The 26,459-nt window shown below is 48.6% G+C and overlaps 1 protein-coding gene across 6 annotated transcripts in view; it reads left to right on the top strand.

Moving 5' to 3' along the window:
- Positions 1–26,459, top strand: part of Katnip (katanin interacting protein) — a 169,602-nt gene that overhangs the window by 123,976 nt on the left and 19,167 nt on the right. For all 6 annotated transcript variants that reach the window (XM_021167736.3, XM_021167737.3, XM_029479630.2 and 3 more), the window contains 5 exons: positions 480–617; positions 13,350–14,223; positions 21,321–22,025; positions 22,958–23,166; positions 25,622–25,700. In XM_021167736.3, coding sequence (XP_021023395.1) covers positions 480–617; positions 13,350–14,223; positions 21,321–22,025; positions 22,958–23,166; positions 25,622–25,700 — 2,005 coding nt within the window. The remainder of the gene's footprint in view (positions 1–479; positions 618–13,349; positions 14,224–21,320; positions 22,026–22,957; positions 23,167–25,621; positions 25,701–26,459) is intronic.

Below are 26,459 nucleotides of genomic sequence, written 5' to 3'. Positions count from 1 at the left end.
TGGAAACCCTGAAAGGAGCAGCCTGCTCCATGCCACGGCCCTGTTCCAGCACATGGCTCAGACATTGCTTTTTCTCCTCTATTCTCAAATTTGAAAAATTCCATAGGGTTTGACAAAAGAAAATCAGAGGCTCTGCTTGCCAGGCTAATCAAACAGCGCCAGCAGAGGCTTTCTCTAGGCCCCCCTGGCATCCCTCCCCATACCCAGTGCCCTCCTCAAAGCCCATTAAGCTGATTAAAATAAAGCCTACTGCATTTTGAGTTCCATCTGGCTGGCAGCTTTTTGCAGGGACAGGGTTGTTGGCTCTATGAAGTGCAACTGGAAAGGGGTGAGAGCAGAGGGCAGTACTTACTATGGAGATAAGGTGGCCCCGCCCAGGCCTTAGATGTCTGCTGGTTTTAATTAGCCAGAGTCTCTGGCCTTTTGCCCTGAAGACAGGCAGAAATGTTCCTAACAGTTCCCATCCCTTGGCATTTCAGAGCAAGAAGGACCCCCCTGTGTGGACCTGCCCCTTCCACCCACCACTTCAGCTCTATTTCATTATTCACAACATGCGACAGCTTCGTGACTTCGGTCTGACCACGATCAAGGTTCGGAATTACTGGACAGCAGATGGGGTAAGTAGCAGGTCTGCCTCTCACAGCTCACCTGGTGGTACACACACTTAGCAAATTGCCAGTGGCTTGAGTTCTAAATGAGTCCAACAGGAGTCTCACTGAGAGCCACCAGGAGCAGAATGTATAGCTCCTAAGGTTTAAGAAGTAACCATGATGACGCTCTATCTCATGTCATTCTGAAAAGATGAGCCTATGTACTCAATGTACTCCAGGCTCATTCATTTAGCACCATATCTAGTTAATATGCAGTGACAGAGCCTGGAAAACTGTTCTTTCTTTCTTTCTTTCTTTCTTTCTTTCTTTCTTTCTTTCTTTCTTTCTTTCTTTCTCTCTCTCTCTCTCTTACTTCTTACTTTCTTTCTTTCTCTCTCTCTCTCTCTCTTTTTTTTTTGAGACAGGATCTCTCTATGTAGCTCTGGCTATCCTAGAACTTTCTCTCTATAGACCAAGCTGGCCTCAAAATCGGAGACATACTCCTTCCTCTGCCTTCTGAGTACTAGACTAAAGATGTTCACACTGTTGGTAATTTGATAGGGATTCCATGTGTCAGACCAGGCTCATGTATACCAGGCCACAGAGGTTTGGAGCTAGCTCTTCATGGCTAGCTCTCACCTTGGCTGCAGGCCCATTTGGTTCCAGAGTCCACCCTTGCTCAGTACCCTACACTGTCCTGCCCTCATCCTTCCTTCTCCAGCCTGTTCTTCATTAGTTGATCTGCTTTAGTTCTTCACCACAGTGGGCACGCCAGGGGCTGTCAGCCTCTTGATATGTTCTGAGGAGACAGATACAGAAGACACAGACTGCCCTGAAGGCAACCGTGCTGAGCTGCTGACAGACATGGTGTAGACAAATCATGCAGTCTGCTGAAGCCCTGAGCAAGGTGAAGCAGGCACTAGGTGTCTCCCACGGAGGTGCCAGAGGACCCCACAGGCACAGAGTTAGCAGGAAGGGGCAGGGCACTGGCAGTCTGCCTTGTTTCCTTCGTCAGTAGGCACGGGGTCAAGAATGGTCATGCTAATGCAAGACATAAGGGACCAAGGCACAGGAAAGATGGTGAGTAGAAGCTGACTCCAACCTCCATCTTTTAAAAAGACACTATAGAACTGTGGGGTCTGAGGCCATTTGTAGCCAGAGAGGGAAGGCACAGCTTCAGTGAATGGCCTCAATAGAGGAGACCCAGGCCATATTGTTGACACTTTGAACCATTCCCCGAGCTTGGGAACTGCTGTGAGGTGGTCTGATTTTATTTGTTCCTTCATTTGTTTGTTTATTTATTGAGAAAGGATCTTATTATGTCGTCCAGGATGACCTGGAATTTACCCTGTAGCCAAATCTGCCCTTGAACTCTTAATCCTCCTACCTTAGCTCTGCAGTCTGTCCCTAGGGAACCCTGTCATACTTTCTTCTGCTTCCAACCATAGAGTTCCCTTTGACCCAAAAGATCAAGGTCAGACTGCTGGTGTGACATCTGAGCCTGCTAATGTTCCTGCTCCAGTCTCTGCCCCCCTTGCTCATGCCAGGCATCCTGAGTGCTGGCTGCTGTGGTCACACCCTTGTCCCTGCCTACCTCCCCATCCCACTCTGCTCCAGATGCTTGTCCTGCAGATTTCTCAAAAGCCCAGGTGATGCCTTCTCCAAGAATCTTCCCCTGCCCTTGAGCCACTTCTGGGCCTTGTGAGCCTCCCTGTCCCCCTGAATAAGTTGTGGACTCCAAGACAGTAGGGTCAGAGGTCTCTACCACTCATCTATGCCAAGGAGATGAGCAGTTGACAGATGGGTGACTGAATGAATGAATGGGTGAGTTTGCTTTTCTATAGCCCATGTTGCCCTTTCTTATACCCTGGTTGAGAGGGTACAAGGATTTGAGAGTTGAAGAGAAGCTGACCATCCTCCAAAAGAGCCCTTAATACCATCTTCCTCTCCTCTGTCCTCACCCTTTCACCCTCCACCCCTGCTCTTCTCCCCTCTAGTTCTTTAAACAATCAGCCTCCACCTATGGCTAGCACATGTTTTCAGCACCCACCAAGTGCTGAACACCACAGACCTGGAGACCCCAGGTGGATACAGTCCCTATGGCTCTACTCAAGGGCCCTACTGCCCCGACCAGCAGGAAACTCCTTTGCTTTCTGTCTTTTGAAGTCTTTCTTTCTCAATAAATTCCTAAAGTATAAATTTGAGAAAAGTAAGTATCTGGGTTATGTAAGGAGGACCCCCAAGGACCTGGGACCTGTGAGCTCCCTTCCTCCCTGGCCATCTTTTAAGTGCTCAGAGCCCCATGACCATTCTGTTGAGGATCCCAGGTTTGCTGGCATTTTTCTGCATTTGTTCTCCACATCTTATTCTAGAATGAGAAGTGAGCTGCTGCAACTCACCCAAGCCCATGCCCCATGGCTCACCATGGTTTTGGGCTTAATTTACACACTGGACCACCATGCTGAGAAATCGTGTGCCTCAGCCAAGACAAGCCCTTATTTACCTGTACTTGGCTTTCCTGGGACATGCGGAATACTAAAGGGGCTCAGGGACCTCTGAGTCAGGGGAGCATTGGCAGCTTACTGTGGGTGGGAACGTGGGGTTCTGACACCTAGGGCAGAGCATAGAGCAACACTGCAGAATACTGCTTACATGACACACAACCATCTGTTGCCAGAACTTACCAGGGGCAGAAAAACCCAAACAAATGCAGCTGTGGCTTGGTCGATTTAATATTCTCCAGAGAACGCTATTGCTGTGTGTTTTGGAGGAGATAAAATGAGAGTTTATTGGGAATATAGCTTAGCCTGCAGACACAGCTTGTTAATGCAGTGTTTTGTGTACGGGAGTCTGAGGAAGGAAAGTAAAGTGGGGCGACAAGGCTGACTTGGGATGAGGAGAATCCTTGACTGGCATGTGCTGGCTGGTACATCCTTGGGTTAACATTTACAAGCTCCTCTCATGAGGCTGCACTGTGAGTGTGAGCTGCTCTGAGAAGAGGGACTTGGTAGGGAAGAACAGAAGGCCACACTTCACAGCACACAATGTCTGCTGTGACAGCTGTCATTTGCTCACTACTCTAAAATCAGGCCTTTGAGAGGCCCATGCACGTGAGAGTGCGTAACTGAACATGGGAAGCAGCTTATCTGACCACCAGCCATCCTGCGGCTGCTGACAGTCCTCCCTGTCTTGATAATGAAGAGGCTGATTCTGGAAAAGTAAGACCCACACTGCAGATGGCCTGGGTCTCTTGGTCTGATTGGAAGTGGATGCCTGGGGTGCTGCCCTGAGGACCTTCCCTCTGGTTCATTGGGGTCCACTGTGGTTGATTGGCAATGTCTGCTTAGTGCAGGATGACATGTCTGCTACATCTTTTTATGTTCCACACACATAGAAGATTTACCCAGCTGGGAGGCACAAGGGACTGGGCTGGTTAGAGAGTATGAGGATCAGGTGGGTTTCCTTAGCAAAGTGACAGTTGTGGCAGGGAGGCGGGCAGTAGTCTCTGTAGTAGTTGATTGCTGTGTCTGCTGCTCCATCTGACGTGAAGTTTAAAACACTTCCTGGAGTAGTTTAAATCTGGAAAGTCACCTATAGGTTCCTGTTTTGAATGCCTGTTTCTCAGTGTGGGGGATAGGTTTTGGGGAGTTCTAGAAGCGAGGCCTGGCTGATGGAAGTAGGTCACTAGGTCACTAGGAGAAAAGCCTTGATTCCAGGCTCTGCTTCAAATTTGCTGTAATGAGCTCTGCCAACTTTTCTTACTGTAGTGAACTGAGCCCCCTGAGCCTGTATGCAAAATAACCTTTTTTTTTCCCCACAAACAGTTTCTGCCAAGTGTTTTGTCATAGTTATGAGAAAAGTGACTCACTGCCCTTTGAAGGGCCTTTGAAGGGCTGGTTCATTCTCCCAAGGCCCCATGCTAGCTCTCAGGTGGTGACTGGTTTAAAAAAGCACACACTCTCTGAGCTCTTTAGCTTTCTGCCCTCTATGTGATTTCCCACTCCAACACACCCCTCTGTGATGCTCTCAGGCTTTTGAGACCTCCACAAAACCTTGAACCTCTAGAACCATGAGTTAAATAAAAAGTTACGCAGCCTTAGGTAACTTGGTGTTATAACAGAAAACAGGCAAATGCACCATCCTCATAGATTTCTGCTGACTCCCCATGCTCCGTTTTCCTTTATAACAGTCTGAGTTATCTGTGATGTCCTTGTTAACCACACTGCCACTGTCACCCTTAGTGCCAAATGCAAGAGGCAGCTCCAGCCTAGACACTGTAGGGAGTGAAATATGGTCAATAGGCCTGAGAAACTTAATTTCAAAGTTAATTTAAATTGCATTTTAAATATCTATGTACAACGTGGTGACTGTACAGTGGGTTGCACAGGCCCTCGTGCTCGGACTATAACAAGCAAATAGACATGGCCCTGTGTGAATAGCCCTGTACCTTCTGAAAGCAACTCAAAGGTAAAACAGGAATATAAATGAGTGTGAGAGTTCAGTGCTAAGTGCTGAGAAGACATTGGGCTAGGGAAATGACTTGGTTACTGTTCTAATGCAGTGACAAAACACTATGGCCAAGGCAACTTATAAAAGGAAGTGTTTCATTCAAAAGGAAGAGCTTATGGTTTCCGAGAGTTAGAGTCGGGATGGCAGAGCAAAGGCATGGATGTCTGAGAGCTCACGTCTTGAGCCACAAACAGGAAGCAGAAAGGCATACTGGGAATGGCTCCAGTCTTTTGAAACCTCAAAGCCTATTCCCAGTGAGACACCCCTTCCAACAAGGACACATCTCCTAATCCTTCCCAAACAGATCCAGCAGTTGAGAACCAAGTACTCAAACATACAAGCCTATGAAGATCGTTCTCATTCAAACTGCCGTAAAGAGCTAGGGAGAAGAGGAGGAGCCGTGGGAAGAATATTCCTGTTAGGGGCATAGCAAGAGGAAATCCAAGGGCAAGAACATGCTTAGCAAATACCAGGACAGAAGTCACATGAGTGGCCAGAACCTGATAGACATAGACAATCAAGAGGAGGCCCCAAAGAGAGGCAGGGCCAGGTCACGTGGCCCTGAATGGTTGGTCCTTATTGGTAAGAGAACAGAGGTGTGGTCAGAGCAAGAGCCCCTGTTAGAACTTTCCCACAAGAGAGCAGTCTACAAAACCATCATCTTGTTACGTGATGATGCCAGTCTTCACAGCTATATGCTTAATGTCATAAATGTTGTTCTGAGTACATGAGGATGCTCAGGTAAGTCCTGGCTTCCTATCTCCATGTAGATACCAGCCTTAGAATCACTGAAATGTTCTTAATAGGAGACAGTTTGACCAAAGGACCTAAAAGGCCACCATGGCTGCTGTCTAAGGGATGCTGAGGGCAGGAGGACCCAGACAGTAGCCTCCAGGTCTTGCCTAGCTAGGAACAGCATGGCTTGGGCACAAGCCATTCTTGAGTTTGCCTGGCTTCTCTGGTGATATCAAGTGCATTGGTCGCTGTTTTTCTGGAAAGAATTCAAGTGATATAATGCGGAGACTGTTGAGTGTCAACACGAGAACATTCCTACCCTGCCACTCTTGGTCTATCCCAGAGCATTTGAACATGAGCCCTAGCTATAGCCTTTTTCAATTCATGAGCACTTTAGTTCCCCTGGACACTCAAGTTTATGTTTCTTTCTAATAACCCAAATGTCTAATATCATAAGGGTGGACAGTAATTATTATTTTGCTCTAATCACCATTCCATATTTTTTTTACTAATTAATTATTTACTTTACTTCCCCATCACAGCCCTCTCTCCTTCTAATCCTCCCATCACATGGTCCCTCCTTCCTCCACCCCTCCCCTTCACCTCTGAGAAAGGGGAGGTTCCTCTCTGGGTCCTAACCTACCCTGGCATCTCTAGTGACTGCAGAACTAGGCACATTGTCTCCCACTGAGGCCAGACAGGGCAGGCCACTTAGGAGAGCAGGATCCATAGGTAGGCAACAGAGTCAGGGTAAGCCCCTGCTCCACTTGTTGGGGGACCGGCATGAAGACCAAGCTGCACATCTGCTATACATGAGGTCCAGCCCATGTATGCTTTTGTTGGTGGTTCAGTCTCTGGGAGCCCCTAAGGGCTCAGGTTAATTGTCTTTGTTGTCTTCTTGTGGAGTCCCTATTCCCTCTGAGTTACTCAATCCTTACCATTCCAAATTTAAACAGCCCAATTTGTCTCAAAATGTTTTTTCTTTAAAAAAAAAAAAACAGTTTAAAATTTTGAATCTGATCATAGCAAACATTTACTTAGCTGAGGTAGGTAAGCTGGTGGCATTCAGCAAGAGACTGGTGAGCAGGGGCTGGATCATTAGCATAAGGCTGAGATGTTGGTCTCAGAGGCTGGGCCTAGGCCAAGCTTTGCTAGCAGGACAGGTCCAAACTTAGGATGGCTGAGGCTCCATGATCTTAATCAAAGAGCAGGGTGTGCTATGCAGGGCAGCTGTGTGGCAGGGCTATGGTGTCAGCTAGGATTGTGTCAGTAGCCACTTTAAGTGATTCAGAGTTGAGTAGAGTGGAATATGCCTGTAATCCTAACACTTGGGATTCTGAAGCAGGAGACTTGAGAGTTCAAGGTTTGCCTTGGTTACATAGAGACCCCGTCTCACAAATTTCAACACCACCAAACTTGGCTAATCACAAAAGACAACTCCTTGGTTTTTATGACAGAAGAGGCTCTGCCAGTAGTTCTCTACCTGTGGGTCATGACACGCCCCCCAGAGGTTGCATATCAGATATTACATTACTATTGATAACAGTAGCAAAATTGCAGTTATAAAATAGCAACAAAAGCATTTTAATTGGGGTCACCACAACATGAGGACCCGTATTAAAGGGCTGCAGCATTAGGAAGGTTGAGAACCACTAGCCTAGGTGATGCTTTTAGATGTGGCAGAAGCCAGGAATTCCCGTCGTGTCACCAGGAATCTACCTCCCTTTGAATCTTTACTGCCCTCTTAATGGCTTTATCTTCAGGCCCCAAATGACTTCCTCTGGTGACATCAGGCCTGCTCTTGATTTGGGAAGTCCCTGCAAAAAGACACTCTTCTAAGGAAAGATCAGAGGTAACCACTTGTCTAGCCATGGGGCTGGATCTGCACTGTCCACATAAAGAGATGAGGGGAACCACATGACCACTTACCTTTGCTGAGTAGTAGGTGTGTTCATTGGAAGAGGCAGGGCAGTTATCCACTTTAGGCTAGGAGGTAAGTGACCTTGGCAAGTTAATTGAGTTATCTAGGCTGGAATGATACTCATATCGCATTAAACACAATTTATCATCTCTGTGTGTCTGGTTCTTAAGAACTGGAAAGAAGAAAGAGGGAAAATGAGAACTGGGAAAAGGACCATGTGGCAGCCATGGGGCTTCAGTGTGTCACAATACAAGTACCACTACATCTCTCATTAAATGTACTCAGCGCTTGCACACAAGTGCACACTCACAAATGCTTCTAGGTGAAGAAGCATGGGATTTCTGAACATACTGGAATCTGAGGTGAAGAAGGAAGAGCCTCAGTTGAAGCACTGGTAACTAGACATGGTGCAAAGGCTGGGCTTTACAGCAGGAGATTTCCCCTAGATCCATAAAGGCATCCTTCTTCTAGAACTTTGCTGAGGAGATGCTAAGGGGTGCTCATCTGCAAGCCCCCAGCCCCAAGGCTCTGTGGTGCGGGTATGGATCCCATACATCTTCCCAGTGAGATTTGACAATGTTTGTGTGGCCCAGCTACATAACAATGGACTTGCCTACCCACAGGTTCCCATTCCAGAATCCAACCAGCAGCATAAAAAAGTCAAGAAAAAAAATCTCTGCAGTATATCTTTTTATCTTATTCTTCCCTAAACAGTGTAGCATAACAATTTCCATAGCATTTACATTGCATTAGGCTCTATAAGTCACTTAGAGATGGTTAGGAGGAAGTAGGAGGCTATACGTAGGTTATGTGCAAATTTGCAATGTTTTATATACAGGACTACAGCATGAGACAATGCTGGTACCCACAGGGATCCTGCAATAAATCCCCCATAGATACTGAGAGATGGCTATAGGTAGAACAAAATGTGGAAGGGGGTGTGTACACACACACCCCCACTGCAAGGTGCCCAAGACCATTACCTCTAAGGAGTAGGAAATGGTTTGTGGGACTTAATTAGGAGACTGGGGGCTCAGAGTTCCACCCACATGAATAATTCAGTCTGGGCCAGCCACAGCCAGGACTAAGCTCTAGCTAGACAAAAGGGAGGAGGGAAAGTTTTAATGCTTGCTTGCAGGGTGTCCAGGACTGTGGGACAGTGCAGACTTTTGTTTCTGTTCCATACTCCAATATTCCTTATCAAACAGGCCCACAGATACAGTAGTGTGTACTGGAAATATTTTAGATGCAAGCTGCAGGCCAGGCAGGGGCTCAGAAACCCCCCTGCTGCACAGAGCTCATTCTTCCCTTCCCTCCCTTCCCTGCCTTCCTGTCTGCCACAGTCAGAATTCCTGAGCTAATGCTGAGCAGTTGGTTAGGTGGGGCTCTCAACTGTTCACATAAGGGAAGCAGACATGTTTTGGGGGCCAGACATCTCATTAGGAAAGCTAGTTGCCCATCCACCACTGTCTGAATAGGAAGCCCAGCTATACCCTGCCACCTCTTTAAATGAATGTTTCTGTCTAGCCAGATGTTTCCATGGTGGTAATTTTCAGAACAACTGCTCCTTGAAAGCTGCCCATGTCATCCCCCTCCACGAGCCGTTTGCTGATTAATTCACAGCACATGCTTGCTCTGTGCCTCCACTAAACAGAGCGCACATCCATATAAACATGTAAAAGCGTGCTTTGAACATCGACTTTTCTGACAGCCAGCAAATAGTAGCCTGCCATCCCACAATTGGATGATTGAAGCCAAGTTCCTATGGGGGGATTCAGGTTTGATGGCTCTCCTTCTGAATTGTTCTGCAAACCTCTCTGTGGTGATCTAGGGATTTAGTTAGAGCTTGCAGGAAGGCTAAGACATGGGGACTGAAGGTAGGTAGATAGGATAGCCCTGGGGCCTCAGAGAGCACAAATGCCAAACACAGATCAGAAGCCAAAGCAAATCAGGAGTGGCCTAGAGTGGGGCATGGAGGGGTAGCCACAGGGTGCCATGTTTTTTCCTCTTTGGTCTTAGGAGAGTGTCCAGGCTAGTCAAATGTCAGTTCCCTGATGATGCCCAAGATCCTACTATGTGCTGTGTCCTCAGGCAGTGTGGAGGACCTCTTCTGACTTGGAGCTTCACTCGGTTAGGAGAGACAAATTAGCAGCCAAGCCGGGCATGGGGGTGTAGAACTTCAATCCTAACACTTGTAATGTGAGATCTCAAGTCTGATACTCTGTTTGAAATGAAAAAGGCCCCTTAGTCAGCTATGATGGTGCATACCTCTAATCTCTCACTAGGGAGGCAGAGACAGACAGATCTCTGAAAGTTTGAGGCTTGCTTAGTCTGAATAGTGAGTTCCAGGACAGCCAAGGCTATAAACCTTGTCTTCAAACAAAAAAAAAACCAAACCAACAAAGAACCCTGCCCCTAACCCTCCAGAAATGCTGATAAGAGAGACCATTTCAGAGACTGGGGAACTCAAGAGGATCAGGATAGAGAGAGGAATAGGTGGGGTGTTCTTTAAAGCCTGGTGTTGAGGAGTCTCTGAAGGCAAGAAGAGTTGGGCTGTGGCAAGGAGCAGTGTATGGAGGCAAGCAGACCTGGACCTAGGACTATAAATAGGTAGTTAGGGTTGACAGCATGGAGTCACTGGGTGGTTTAGGCAGGAGGCTGCTGTAGTCTGACTGAAGTTGTTTTTAAGTGAGTCTGGCTGCTATGTGGGAAATGAAGTGTGTGTACAGGGTGACAGTGTGGAATGGGAGCAGAGAGACCAATTAGTTGAATCTGGTGTCTCTGGAGAGATGACAAAGGCCTGCACTGGGGCAGCAATGTCTGTGGGAAATGAAGTCAGATTGGAGAGGAAAGAGACAAGGAACTCCTTGACAGGTTGGCTGTGGCGGGGCAAGGACAAGGAGGTCAGAGAGGAGCCTAGGGTTTGGGAAGCTGCCTGACTAGCAGAGGTGTGTTGAGGAGGAAGTGATGTAGAACTCTGCTGGGAGCTGTAACTCCAGCACCTGAGAGCCAGAGGCAGAGAGACCCCAAGTTCAAGCTAGCCTGGGCTCTGTTCCTATATTGTTTAAGTATTTGATGGATCTGAAGCACATATAGGTTGAAATCCCCAAGAGGAGAGAGAATGCCAGTCATCCCTTAAGGGCCAATGGAGAGGTCAGGACTAGAGAGTCAGGGAATGGGCATCCCTGGACCATAGAGACATTCAGAGCCTTGGGCCATGGTGAGTATAAGACACTCAAAGAACTAGCCTTAAACCTGGAGCAGGCCAGGTACTGAGGCCCAGATGAACTTGTGGGGGTTGCAGGAGTAGAGACAAGCCAAGGAGGCTGGGCAGGAGAGTATCCAGCTAGGCAGAAGCCAGATGATGCCGGCACAGGCATATATCATCAGTAAAGCCCAGCCAATGGCATTGTGAAGGAGGAGGAACAGCTAGCTATTTTTCGTGCTGAATCAGTGTGGCAGGGGCGGGGGGGAGCAAGAGGTACCCTGGCTTTGGCTTTGGGTCAGACCCTGTAACCCACTGTCAAAGCTGAGGGAAGGGGTCTGTCATGATGACACAGACACAGGGGTAAGCCATTGCTCTAGCTGTGGATGCCTTGACACAGTGGATTGTATATTGAGTTCAAACAGGAACCTGTTGGGAAGGGAGGCAAGAGACCAGAAAGAGGGGCAAGGGTTTCAGTGACTGCTTCATTGTAGGTGTGACAGCAACTTGTGAGAACTTCTGTACAGTAGAATACTCAGCGATCAGACAGGAAGAAAGCCTCAGACTCTCACAATTTGGATGCATCTCAGAGTAATCATGGTTAAATTAAAGAAGCCAGGTAGAAAGAGGTACACATTACAAGGTGTATGTCAAAATTCTAGAAAATGTGTTACTTTATAAAAGGGACCTGTTGAGGTGGCAGTGGATAAAAGCACTTAGTGTCAAGCCTGATGACCTGAGTGTCATCCCTAGTGTACCTAGTGTACACATAGTGGAAGGAACTATCTCCCCCAGGTTATCCTCTGACAGCACATGTATACACAAAGAGAGGGGGAGGGGGAGGGAGAGAGGTAAAGAGGGAGAGAGAGGGAGAGAAAGGGAGGGAGAGGGAGGGAGAGGGAGAGAAAGGGAGGGAGAGGGAGGGAGAGGGAGAGAGGTTGTCGGAGAAAGCAGGGAGGGAGAAGGATTTCAAAGTGTATCACTTGGGGGTGATGGGAGTGTTTGTTATCCTAAGTGTAGAGATTGTTTCAGGCAAATGTACCAAGAGGCGGTAAAGAGTTGTTTACTAATTGATGTATGAATTATATTCCTTGATAAAGCCTGGGAAGAGTTCTACCACAGAAAGTGTCTGGAGAAGGGGTGGTCTTACTTTAAGCATGAATAGATGCACATCAGAAACATGCATGAGAAAAGGCCATGAGTTTAGGGAATGAGGGGATAGGAACCTTTCTGTGAAGGTCACTGTGTCATGCTGGCCTGCCTTATCCACATCTTGGTGCAATGGAAAAATTCTAGAAAAGTTAGTAGTAGAGCAAGGATTCCCTAAAACTGCCATATCAAGGCTGCAGCCTTGGTACCTGTTCCACATCTCCTGGGTCTTTCTTTGAGTGCAGCTGAAGCGAGTGGGTCCCTGGCATGCGGGCACTGCTGCTCAGCACTGCTTGCTGTGCTGTCTGCTGAGGGATGTGCCCAGCTTGTGATATGTGAGGGCTTCTTGCTCCAGGGGCCACCTTTAGGGAGCAGTGAGCAAATGCACTAACTTCTGTCTTTGGGACATACTTCCAAAGGAGCTCTGGATTCCTTGGAGAGTCCCAACAGGAGGGAGCTCCAACTGCCCCTGGCTGAGAAGCACTCAGACACTTTTGGGAGCATCCTCCTACCCTGTCTTACTCTCCCTACTTCCTGTTTACACCAAGTCCTTGTCTTCGGCTCTGCTTTTAAGATACTAAATATGAGATGGCCAAGGAGTCCAGGAGACTGCATTTGACATGCACACTAGATCTGCTTGATGCAAACGCCCCAGGAACCACACTGCATTTTAGTTTACATAAAATACATGTATTTGGGGGGTTGTTTGGTTGGGTTTTGTTTTGTTTTGTTTGAAACAAGAATCTCATTTTGTAGCCCATGCTGGCTTCCAGTTCACTATGTCCTGGGGCCTGGGAAGTGCTAGAATGACAAGCATATACCACTACACCTTTAGAGACTGGCTGAGCAGTGAAAAGCCTTGAGAGGGTTCACAAGGGAGCATGGGCATCTCTGCTCCTGTAGGAGGTTAACTCTGATGGCAGCAGCATGAATCAGGTGGCAGCAGCAGGAGACCAGGAAGCAGTAAAACCAATCAGTGGGCCATTACCAGTGTCCTGACAGAAGGCGATGAAACACGACAGTGCTGAGGCTGCCTCTTTGAGAAAGTTCTTTGATTCGTAGAGTCCATCCGGCTTTGCAGAGAGAAGAGAGGGGATCCATTTGGCAGGTGCTGGCGCAGCTCTAGAGTGCTCCCATTGCGAGCACTGTACATTTCTGTTTGGGGTATTTTCCACTTCCACAGTTTGACACATCAGTCTGGTGACACATGCTTTCTTTTTACTCCATTTTGTGCATTCAGGATCTTGACATTGGTGCTAAGAATGTGAAACTCTATGTCAACAAAAGCCTCATCTTTGATGGCGTGTTAGAGAAAGGAGGAGGTGAAGCCCCTTTTGATTGTACCATCCCCGTGGACCTTCAGAGAGAGAGGAATGAGAGCTCAGACAAGGCGTTGAGCACTGGCTGGAAAGAAAGCAAAGGCGCCCTCAAGATGGCTGCCTTGAGTGATGCTAGGGAGCTTGGGCTCAGCTGCTCACAGCCAGCGGAATCCTTGGATATGATAGTTTCCTCACAAGGAGATTTCCTTGGTGAAAAGGTGAATTCTACATATGGCCCGAAGAACAGTTTGTCCAAGTTACAGGAAGATGTAAGACTGTTGGCAACCCCTGCCTCTATGGGTGATGGGCCCAGTGTCCCTTCTTCATCCTCTCCTGGGAAATGTCTTCCTCTAGAAGAGGAGCCCTCTTTGATCCAACAGCTGGAAAATCTCAGAGGTAGGAAAATCCCCGAACCGACCGGGAAAACCCCACACTGGTTACAGCCTTCTCTAGCAGGGATGGGCAAGAAACAGACAGTCAGGAAGCCCAAACCCCTGTGGCTCAGTCCTGAAAAAGATCTGGAACAGAAGAGCAGGCTTCCATCTGAGGATGTCATTGGTGATACTCCTGGAGAGGTGGAGACCAGGGAAAAAGGCCCTCGTCGTGAGCAAGGGAGGACTAGCAGCTGGAATGTCATCACTGAAGAGAGAGCCCCCAAAGCATCCTCCAAAGCCTGTGGCGACGACTTAGACATCTTTAGCCAGCCTCCTAACAGGGATCGCCCTGCTAGTGGGAGGAGGGCCCTGAAGAAGGATGCCAGCAGTAGCCATGGTGATGACCGGCCAGCCAGCAAAGGTAAGCTTCAAGCTGCCCCCAGTGGAATGAAACCATTTGTTTCCTTGGGCCCTGCTTTCCTTATCTAAAACACAAGGGGCTGTTCTCAAGTAGGAGATCACAAATCTACTGTCTCAGCCAGAAAGGTGGTACAATGAGGTAACCAGGAACTCTGCCTGTTAAACTCCTAGATGTGATTGTCACTGACACCAGGATGACTGGCACCTTGGCCCATTTTTCTTGTACTACAAGGTTTTTCCAACCTGGACTCAATTCTCCACCTTTGATCAAGACATTAGTACCTAGTAACTTACCTGAGTCTGTACTGTTGGAAGGCCACAAGGCCCAAGGCCAGTGAAAGGAGGCAACCTCCACTCTGCGTCTTGTTGCTGGCCTCCAGGAATGCATGGCTAGTGTGCCAGTCTGCTTTGGCTTTTGTCAGTACAAACTGGAGTATAGGAAGTCTTGCTGTACAGTGTTAGCAACTGATGGTGATCATTTTGAAACCACTGTGTGTATTGAAAAGAAACCATCATGACTCAGGCCGGTAATCCCAGATACTCCAGAGGCTGAGGCTGGAGAGTTACAAGTCCAGGGCCTACTTAGGCTTCAGAGTGAGTTTGAGGCCAGCCTAATCAACTTAGTGATACCTTGTCTCAAAATACGGAGGCAGAAGGGCTGGAACAGTAGCTCAGTGTTGCAAGGCCCTTTCCAAGTATTAAAATAAAACCAAAAGCCACATCTGCTGGCAGAGTTCAGGTTGAGACTGTTGTAATCTTTGCAGTGGGTTATTCACATCCTGAATGTGAAGGAGGTTCAGGGTGTGGTCTTCACATATTCATCCTGAGTAAGAGGGCACCAGGGTCGGGGCACTGCATATCCATCCTGAGTAAGGTGGGTATTAGGAAGGGAATGCTGTGTCCAACTGTGTAAGAGAGCACCAGGGTGGGGACACTGGGAGAGACACCCAGACTTGCCCCTGTGTTGTGGAGTACCTTATCAGTTAATTAATATCTGAATGAACCCGGCTTGGCAGGCACTCTGCTCTCTGAGCCTCAGTGTCTTCATCTATAAGACAGGATTGACACATCCTTCTTGGAGTTGTGAGGGACAAACAAGACAGTGGCTTTAATGAAGCAACAGAGCTTCCCTGGTTCCTGGGGAATGTTCAGCAAGTAATGAGTGAGACATCAGCCTGTGTCTTGTACCCCACAGACCTGCTGGCCTCAATTTGAACTCCTTTCCCCCTATTCCCACAAAGCACCCCTTTCCTCCAGGATTTTAGGCGGTCATTTGAGATCTGTGGGCTGTGCTTGGCAGGTGACCTGGCACAGAAGCATGCCTCAACAAATGCTTAATGCTTCTGCTCCCCCAGGCCCAGCCTGCATCACCTGTGCTCTGGGTTGGCCTCTTGATATGGCCACAGGAATCCCTGCTCATCCTCCTTAGTGAGTCATCTCAGGTCACTCCCTCATTGAGTGTCTGCTTGTTTCCTCTTGTAACCCTCAGAATCTGAGGGCTCCCCCCAACCTCTGGCTGTCCTCTGGGTCTGTGCTGCTGCCCACCTTTCATCTAGACTCTGAGACTGGATAAAGCAAAGATGAGGAAATCTCAGAAGGGCATGGTAAGGCTAAGCCTGAAGCCTCTACCCTCAGGGAGCTAAGGCAGGGGTATCACCAAGACAGGCTTCTGCTGTATAGAAAGGCCCTGTCTCAAGAAAAACATTAAAATGGTCGAGGGTGACGGGATTAATTGGCAATCTCCTTGAGAACCTGATTTGGATGCCCCAAACCCACGCAATTCCAGATCTGGGGGAGGCAGAGGCAGGAGGATCCCTTTTTGGCCAGCCAGTCTAGTCAAATAATGATATCCAGGCTAGTGAGAGACCTTGTCTCGACAGAGATGGGCATTCCCTCAAGATGATAACCAGGGTTGTCCTCTAGCCTCCACAGACATGCAAATATGTGTATCCGTGCACACACAATTATTTACACACACTAAACAACATAGACAGTAAAAGAAAGAGAAGCCTTCTGGGTATGAAATCCTGGCTTAGGTGACATGCTGTGGGGCAGGACAGTGGTGACAAGCAGGGCCTGGATCCATGTATTCTTTGCCAAGGTCTGGTCCAACCTTAATGATTCTGAATCCTCTTAACAGCCTCATCTTATAGATAAAAAAAAATGTGAAGTTTAAGTCACTTTTCTAGAGATTCCTTTCCCACACCCAGCAGGGTTGGTATAGAATTTGAGCCACAGTGGATCAGTCCCACCATCCTGAGCCTATTAGCATAACTGCCAACACTCACTGGATGGCCAACCAGGCTTTAAGCAGACGTGGAGCTGCAGGGAGTTCTTGGTGACAGGCAGGAGTCCAACTGTCCAAGTTCAGAGACCTCAATCTCACTTGAGTTTCTTGCCAGGCCTTTCCCTGCTTGGCTCAATGACACATCAAGAATCAAGTCCTTAAGATTTAGTGCTTGTTAGCTGGTTTTGCTAACAAGGAAAGTTGTTTAGAAATGGTGTTATTACCCATCACCCAATTCCAAAGCCCCACTGCCTGGGCCTCCAAGAAGCATGCTGGCTGAGTCTACCAAAATGCTAGTGGAGCGATAAGCTTCATAGAGCTCCCCATGGTGAGTCCCCCACAGTGGACCTTTACCGTGGCCCAGCAGGGAATCATGTTTTACTATAATACCATGTCCATTCTGGAAGTGGGGTGTGTTGGCCACAGGTGGATGAGGTGTCATCAGCCTTTACCATGAGCAGTGAAGAGGAGTAGGTGGAGACCTCAGGGTCCAAAGTACCAAAGGCTAGTAGCATCTTCTCCCTGTTCCCTTGGTTCTCCGCACAAGTCCACCAGACTACCTTTTCCTTGCTAGTCTGTTCACAAGTAGCCAAAGGTCTTTCAGTCCCAAGTGTCTGAGTGCTGGTTCTGGGCCCTGAAGCCAATTCTGGAGTCTCAAGGGATGTTGATTGGTAGACTTGGGTCAGCTGTCCAGGCTGTGCCCAGCCAGCAATGGCTGAAGCAGGCGCAGTGGAAGGAAGGAAGGTAGTTGTGTTGTATTTCCCCATCCATTCTTGTCCATTCTTGCTTCCTGTGTTAGTGGCCATTGATGCCGATGTGCTGATGGTGACAAGGGCAGTTTTAGACACTCTGAGCTTCAGTTGTCCGTATCTGACTCCACACAGGACGAGTCTTCTGGCATCTTGAATCCTGTTGTGTCATCATCAGAGATCCTTCTAGACTTCATAGACTGCAGATGGACACCATTGCTTTCTGCTGCTCATTTGGGTTTAGGACTGGATCTCGGGACATGGCTTAATGAGAGCGTGTTTAACATGTATTTCCTCCTCAGTACCACAGAAGAGAAACAGGAAACTTCCTGTCTAACAGAGATTTAGGATAAGCTTGTCAGCAGTGACAAGCCAAGCCTTAGCTTAGTCCCAAGTAGTCTCAGAGCATGTCCCCAGCAGAGGCGCACAGGGAGACACCTGGATGCCAGCTGCCATCACAGCCAACAGGGCCAGGAGAAAGTCTATACCTCTCCTTTTAGAACAAGTATGCGACTCAGGGAGGAGCCTGGAAGGCAGACTCAGAAGGAATGCCAAGTCCCTGCTCCCTGGCAGAGGCATGCCAGCCAAGTTCCTGGTGTATGGCGCTTAGTGTTTCCTGGCACACTTATAGGCTAATCCTGCCATTGCTTTCAATCAGAGGAATTCAAATCACAGAGACCAGAGTGATGACAGCCTGTGCTAGAGCCCCTTCTGCCACATGTCACACCAGTTCCTGGGAGGAGAGAATAATAGGGACTTCTGGGTTCTTTATTGGTGGCAGATAGGAAGATGGGGACAGAACAGGCATGGGAGAATCTGCAGGTTATGACCTCCAGGCTGATCCAAGAGACTGAGGGCAAGAAGCTAGTGTTGACAGGCCTTCCTGTCCCAGCAAACACTTCTAGGTATTTCTAGCACCTCATGCTTTCTGTGCATGGCACCAGGTCATGCCAGGGAGCAAGGATGAGGTGGAGGGGTGGCACTGAAAGGAAGTGACCATGTGGAGGAAGAGCTGTCCCCGCAGAAGGCAGAGAAGGACAAAGCCCCACTGAAGAAGACATCTGGTGGGGTGGAGGAGAATAGCAGTGGCTGGGGAGATGAAGGTTGCAGAATTAGGAAGCACCGCAACAGGGCTTGTGGGCACAGTGAGCAAAAGCATTCTTATTCTTGGCATAAGAAATGATCATGGTGATGAAAATAGCATGTGACAAACTCTGCTGTAGGCTCATGGATCAGGGTGTTAAAGTGACCAGACCACACAGATAGCATGAGGTGCTAGAAATATCTAGAAAGTGCTTTCTAAGATAGAGAGGCTTCTTGCCTTCAGTCCTCCAGATCAGTGTGGAGGCCGTCATCTGTGGGTTCTCCAATGCCTGCTTTGTCCCCTCTTTCCTATCTGTCACCGGCAAAGAGCCTAGTAGTTTTGTCACTGGATTTAAAGAAGCCTGGTAGAACTTGCTCTGAGGTTGGACAGTGCCTTTGTGGGAGCTGAGAAAGAGTGCTAGCTGGGTAAGAATAGGGCAGGATGGAACCAAGGACCAAGTAAGTCTCAGGTATTCTTAGACTTTGCAGCAACAAGGTGGCGCCACTGTGCTAGGAAGCTGTGAGTAGGCTGGGTGTGGTGGGCACACCTGTGTTCCTGTGATTCTGGAGGCTGAGGCAGGTAGGTCACAGTTTGAGGCCAGTCTGAGCTATGTAATGAGACTGCATCTCAAAGGGGTGGGGAGAAAGAAGCAAAGAAAGAGATATATGGGTGGAGAAAGAAAGAGAAAGGAAAGGAAAAGAAACAAAAGCTAGCTAGCTAGCTAGCTCTATGGGTCAGGGAGCTGAAGTGGTATGTTTCCTAAACCACTGGGAGACAGACTGTCAAATGCAAGACCTTTGTCTGGGATGTCAGGAATGAAGTGAAAACTGACAAAGACTGGAAGTCATTGTCACTTGCTGTAAATGGGGAGTTCTGAGAGTCATAGGCATCCTAGGCATTCAAAGTGCAAAAAGCCACCAGGGCTGTCGGGAACAGGAGATGCAGAAGCCCATAGAAAGCCATCAAAGTTTCTCTGTACCTTTTGATTCCTGTTCCCAAGTTGGCATCATTTTTAGGCAGGTTCCCCACAGTGTAGTCAACTAGGCCCCCACATATAGCAACCCTGTATCCCATCAGTCTGGCTCAGCCAGGAGAATGACAGCACACACACACACACACACTCACACACACACACACACACACACACACTCACACACACACACACACACACACACTCACACACACACACACTCATACACACACACACACACTCACACTCACACACACACACACACACACACACTCACACACACACACACACACACACACTCACACACTCACACACACACACACACACACACACACTCACACTCACACACACACACACACACACACACTCACACACACACACACACACACACACACACACACACACTCACACACACACACCGCCCAGCTTCTATATGGATAGCCTCACAGTGGGATGGTCTTCAGAAAGCTGAGGCTTGTTCCCCAAAGAAGGGAAGCTGAATTCAGGGTGGAGTTGAAAGGCCACTATTAAGACAGGAAACAGGATGTCTGTACAGAAAAGGGGAGGAGAACAGGGCATGATGGGAGGGAACCACAGGATCTGGTACCCTCCCTTTTCTAGACAGAAGAGATGTATACATGTCTGCAGGCAGAGTGAGCAGTGGAAAGCTCTGGAGGAAGCAGTGTTGGAGGAACCTAGAGAGAGGAGTAATTGATAGTGCCAAGCTCCCTGGAGCGCAGGCAGGGAGTGGAACGCAGGCACTTCCCAGTAGGAACCAGCCTGGAATGGCAGAGCTGCATGCTGCTGTGTATTCACAGTGGCCTCTTCCCATGACTGGCTGTGCTTGGCTGCCAGCAAAAGCCGCTGCCTGATGGTCACACTGAGCTCATAGACCCTGAGAGGGGGCTTCAGAGCCTTCCTTGAAGTTACTGGTTGAGTCCCTATGCTGAGATTCAGGCTTTGTCTATACGTGGGAGCAGACAGATGCCTTACCCTTTCATACACTTAGTGAAGTTGACTGCTTTGAACTTGTGGTCCTCCTGCCTCCACAGACCAGTGCTGGTACTCAGACTTAACATTCTTTCTTGAGCATTCATCCCACTGTTGAATAATGCCTTGTAGTGCTGCCAGAGCCATGTGACTGGTCCAGCCTCCAGTGCAGTGCAACCTACACTGTGACCAACTCAGACCTCATGGGCCATGATGTGTCCCAGGCTATGGGAGTTTCAATGCCAAACTAGCCTTCCTGGGTCAGCTTCCTGTCACCGTGGTACTCAAGATGAACAAATTTCAAAGGTAATAGATCATTGTGACCCACAGGTTCAGAGGCTCAGGCCTGAGCTATCTGGCCATGTTGCTTTGGGCCTACAGAAAACAGGATTCGATGGCAGTGTGTGGTGAGGGAGGCTGCTCACCTGATGGTAGCTGGAGACTGAAAAGAGGGAGAACATCCCAGAGTCCCCTTCAGGGACGTGGACTCGCCTTGTAAAGGCTCCATCCTTCCCATTAGTGCTACAGTATGGATGCCAAGCCTGAATCATTCAAGATTCAAACTGTAGCTCTTCTCCTGATTTGCATAACTGTTGTACTCCTAGAAAGTTCAAAGTCTATTAAAAATACATCTGGTTTTTCCTGAAAAGAGTGTCTACACTTAGGTTATGATAAACAGTTCTTTGTCAAGACCAACATTGAAGATCATGTGGGACAGGAAGCCATAGTTCACGTAGTCCATCCTGAAGTTGTGGCATACTCATGTGGACCATCTCTGTGTTGTGGAGTACCTTATCAATTAATTAATATCTGAATGAATCCGGCTTAGCAGTTACTCTGCTCTCTGAGCCTCAGTGTCTTCATCTATAAGACAGGATTGACACATCCTTCTTGGAGTTGTGAGGGACAAACAAGGCAGTGGCTTTAATGAAGCAACAGAGCTTCCCTGGTTCCTGGGGAATACATGAGTTTCCAAGGTGTGACACTAATAGGGTACCCCTCCTGTGTTCTATTTCAGAAGACACCCAGGCCACCCAGACACTGCCTTGGTTGCAGTGGTATGGTGAGCAGGAACACGCACTGCATGCATCATGGGACTCCCTCACTGCCTTCGACCGTGCCCACCGGGGCAGAATCTCTGCCCTGGAACCACAGGGGGACATCCTAGATGAGTTCCTGAAGCAGCAGAGGAGCAGCCGGCATGAGGAATTCCCAGCCCCTTGCAGAGAGGAAGAGCCAAAGCCCTCCACAGAGACGGATGGTGACAGCGACTTTAAAATCCCAGTCCTCCCTTATGGACAGCACTTGGTTATTGACATCAAGTCTACATGGGGAGACAGACACTATGTTGGCCTTAACGGCATAGAAATATTCAGCTCCTCAGGGGAACCAGTACAGATTTCCAGCATTATGGCGGACCCCCCTGACATCAATATTTTACCAGCTTATGGGAAAGACCCACGTGTAGTTTCCAACCTCATTGATGGGGTGAATAGGACCCAGGATGACATGCATGTCTGGCTGGCCCCCTTCACACCAGGCATGACCCACACCATCTCCATTGAGTTCACACAGCCTTGCCAAGTTGCCCTGATTAGGATTTGGAATTACAATAAGTCTCGGATCCACTCCTTCCGAGGTGTGAAGGACATCACGATGCTGTTGGATACTCAGTGCATCTTTGAAGGAGAAATTGCCAAAGCCTCGGGAACTCTGATGGGAGGTACAGTATATCTGTGGGGATTTCCTACAAGTCCTTGTTTGCTACTCTCTGAGGCATGGAGTGGAAGCCCATGAGCTAGCCCAGGACAGGTAAGGTCTTCCTAGACGTGAGGTGCACCCCTCACCTCCCCCAGGATGGGTGGGCCAGAGGTGGCCCTCTAACACTAAGTGTCTTTCTAGAGACTAGGATCTTGAACCTGAGAAGGGGCTTTTATGAAAGTTCAGAGTCATGAATTGTATCATCTTTCTTGCCTTAAGGCAGAGAGGTGGGATATTTAGGGAGCCCATGGGACAGGCAGTCATTAGAGCCCAGCTCCCCAGGTTGGGAGAATTCCCACACTTTCTGGGGGAGGTGCTTTATAAAAGGGCCCACAGGAAGCCAGGCTAGGCAGTATACACAAGCAATCCCAGCCCTAGGGTTGTACATGGATGGTAAAGTCACCCCCGAGACCACCCCCTATCCCATACACACTATTTGAAATCCTGCTTCACCAAAGACTCTAGCCCATGTAAGCCATAGACTAAGTTCAGGGCCAGTCTGGGTCTTAACAAGGCTGTCTCAAGATTTAAAGCAAGGGAAGTCTGTAACTATAGGTCAGTGGTAGACCTCTTGAGGAGTATGTGCAAGGCCCTGGGGTCTTGTATCCCCAGCACTGCAGAAACAGGATCAGGGATCTGGGTTGGACACCCAGTGTGTCACGCACACCAGGGACTTATATGGTGAGAGATAACAAGAATTCTTGTTCCATGAGGTCCCACCAATGTGGCTCTCAGCTTGGTGAAATGTGGGGGCTGAGCTCTTGACTCACATCAAGAACTCACATCAGTTGCTTGAGACCACATAGTGTATGGGACACTATGACATGTTATGGATGGCAGATCACTGGGGCCTGAGGCCAGCTGAATCTTCTCTCTTCTTGGTGATGTGCCCAGCCCCTGAGCACTTTGGAGACACTATTCTCTTCACCATGGATGAGGACATCCTGGAGGCCATATTCTGTTTGGATGATACTTTTGACATGGATGCTGAGAGCCTGTGTGGCCTTCAGCCTGAAGAAGCGCTAAGGAGGCCCAGCACTGCCGACGGTGAAGGTCAGGATGAAAGGCCTTTCACACAGGCCGGCTTGGGTGCCCAGGACCAGGTAGGACTGGAGTGGATCTAGGGAATACCCCTAACTAGATTCTTTTTGTTGTTCAGGGCAAGGTCTCACTGTGCAGCACAGTCTGGCCTTGTACTCACTCTCTTCCTGCTTCAGCCTCCCAAGTAGTGGGACAGCTCCTAAATAGATTACTGCTCCTACCTCACAGCAGGGAGGGAAAGGAAGATGGATATCCTTTATGCTGCTGGGGCTGCTGCCTTGACAGTCCCCATTTTCTCTATTTCATTTTCTATTCAGTATTTCATATTTCACTTTCTAATTATTATTTTTTAACTGAAGTGAAGTAAAGATTCAAATTTTCATCAAAGCCAGGAAGGATAGGCTGGATTTTGGGCTCAGTGCCGCATGTGTATAATACAGAGGTTGTGTTGTCTTTGGGGAGAGGGGTGTGCCTGGGTCTGCTTCAGATCACTCACCACTGTGAGTAGAACAGAAATGCCTGAAGGAGGCAGACTTTCGATTAAAACAATGAGCAGAGTACTCAAGGGGGCTTCCCTTCTCTGAGAAGGAGGAAGAGGGTAGTGAGGATCGGGACTTTTAAGGGCAGAACTGGGAGAAGAGGGGAGAGGCTGCGATGGAGATAGAATGTGAAAAAAAAGTCATGGAAACGGAAAAAAAGTGACCAGAGCTGAGCCTGTTGGTACAGGCCTAAAAGCTAGCCATTTGCAAGTTTAAGGCAAATCAGAGCTGTAGAATGAGTTCAGAACCATCCTGGCCAAGTTAGAGAAACTCTGTCTCAAAATAAAAAGCAAAAGAAGGCTGTAGATGTAGTTCATTGGAAAAGTATTTGTCTGTCATGCTTTAGGCCCCTGGAAACATTTATAAACCAAACAGCAAAACTGGCTGCCTGAGCACATGCCCTAATCCAGGCGCTCTAGTGATACAGGCTTTGTAAGCCCAGCCCCCAGATGACCTTCATATAAAATAAGTAGGGACGTTGTATTCCTGCTGAGGGCATGGATTCAGTGTCTTAACTGAGGGTTACCACAAAGGTGTCAAAGCCAGAGTCTGAGTGCATAGTGCTAAAGAAAATGGGCAAGAGTGAGCTCATGTCAGGGTCCACTGATGAAAGTGGAGAGGCCCCGGGGTCTCAGGGGAGGGTCCTGTAATGCAGAGAAAGAGAGGAACAGAAAAAAGATGGACAGGACAGCCAGAATCCCCAGGAGACAGGCTGGCCCACAGAACTGTGTGAGGAAAGCAGGCAGCTGGCATAGAGACCAGATCCCTGTTCAATGGGATTGGAGCATCAAGGCCAAGCAGGCATGGGGTAAGATGACCACAAGCAGGAGCCTGAGAAGGTACTGCCACTCTGACCAGTGACAGCTCATCACCCATTGTTGCCTGTTCTCAAGATCTTTTCAAAAGAAGCCAGAAATCTGGGTCTTAAATGACCTCAGTTTAAAAGTGGCAATTAACTGAAAGTTCCAAGTCTTCCCTGCCCACAATCTGCTCTTGACCTCTGGATCTCCAGGGAGCTAACCTTGAAGTCCTTCATCTGTCCAGTGGTTTCCAAATGTCCAGGCCCAGGAGCACCTGCTGATGCACCTGACCTGCAGAGCATGAGGGGCTGCTGGGTCCTGGGGAAGACAAACTTCTTGCTTCCTTTTGCCTTGCACCATCTCTGACTGAAGCACTGGAGGCTTCTTTGTCCAGGAGAATTAATATAAAATAATAAATTAATTAGTCTTATGTGGAGACCCCAAGCAGAGTATAGCCGACTACTCCGACCTATCAGTAGACAAGACTGGTTGCTGATGGGGGTCAACTAAGAACTCTAACAATACAGGAGTCTCAACCCACCCCTTAGATGCCAATTCTGGACAGCCAAAGTGGGGGCCACTCGCTGTGGTTTGAGGTCAGCTTTCTTCCTTCTTCCTCCCTTCCCCCTCTCTGGGTCTCAGCCTCTTCTCTCCCTCTGACTCCTTTTGTCCTCCTTCTCCTACTTTCTCCTGGCTCCTTTCCCTCCTCCATCCTCCATCTTTCTTCTTTCTTCTTCCTCTTCCTTTCCTCCCACCTTTCTTCTCCCTCCAGCTTTCCTGTCTTCTCCTTCCTCATCCATCCTCCTTTCTCCTCTTCCATCTTTCTTCCTCCCTCCTCTTCCCTTCCCTCCCTGACTCTTGTCTCTCTCCTTCCTGTGTCCGTCTCCCCTTCCTCCTCTATCCCTTTCCTCAGTCTTCCTTCCTTCTCACTCAATAAGCATTATGGGTCCACAAGAGACTTTGAGAAAGTCTGAATACCCTGTTGTTGCCCCTTGGCTATGGGTGGGGATATGGTCCCAGGCTCCAGACACCCACATACCTCTTCATAGGACAGGAAGGCATACGAAAACAGACACAGGGATTTCCTGGGCATGGAATGGGCAATGAATCTTGTAAAGGAACTGTGTGGGCACCACTAAAACCTTTCTTCCCCCTGTTTCTCCCCAAACATCCTATAGGTACCAGGGCTAGAGCTACAAAGCAGCCCCGCTGTCTCAGAAGTCACCACGCCTGCACCAGGCATCTTCTATGGGCTATGTGAGTACCTTTCCCACGTACCTCAGGGCCTTCTGTTTATTTTGTACTATCAGAGAGGCATGATGGCATTTTGTATTTTGTACCTAGGCCACCCATGTGCCCACTGCAAATCTGGACTTGAGAGCCAGTTGACTCCAGGCTGCTACAGGCTTAGCAATTATAGAACTCAGCCACAGCTTAGCTCTTACACAAAGGATAGAAGGAGTTAAGGGTGGGGGTATGGGAGAATCACATGGCCCAAGAGCTAGGTCTTCTGACTTCTCCAGAACCTGTGGTTTTAGACAGACTCTGAAGTATTGACTAATTTCACATGTTGATATACATAAGGCTGCTCAGCCAGCAAGCCTCTCTGAATAGATGTCATCTGAGCTCCTGGGCCTCTCCCCTTCCTTCCAGACAAGTTCCTCTCTTAGTTCACTCACATCTATACTAGCCCCTCATTGTCTAAGGAAGCTCCAAGCTGAGATCATGACTGTCTGCAATCACCCCACTCCCAGGGCTCTATTAGCAGGTTCTCTGTGTGTCCTGCTGCCTAGCCTCCTGCTCTTTCTTGCCCGTCCTGCTGCTGTGTCACTTGCTTTCCATTTATCTTTTGAAAACAAGAGCTGTGACCCTACCCCATTTCTTCAGAAGCAGCCTCATGCCTCCAGTTCCCAGTTCATCCTAGCCTAGTCTGGCCCCTTCCCTTGCCACCTTAGTGGGTAGAGGCTCCTGGGTCTGAATGCCTCTTCTGGCTCCCTGCCTGCCCAGTCTGTGTGG

The sequence above is a fragment of the Mus caroli genome, unplaced genomic scaffold (genome assembly GCF_978045245.1).
Source record: "Mus caroli unplaced genomic scaffold, Mus_caroli_1 scaffold_8, whole genome shotgun sequence".
In the NCBI taxonomy this organism is placed as follows: Eukaryota; Metazoa; Chordata; class Mammalia; order Rodentia; family Muridae; genus Mus; species Mus caroli.
This window is presented reverse-complemented; position numbering and strand designations above follow the sequence as displayed.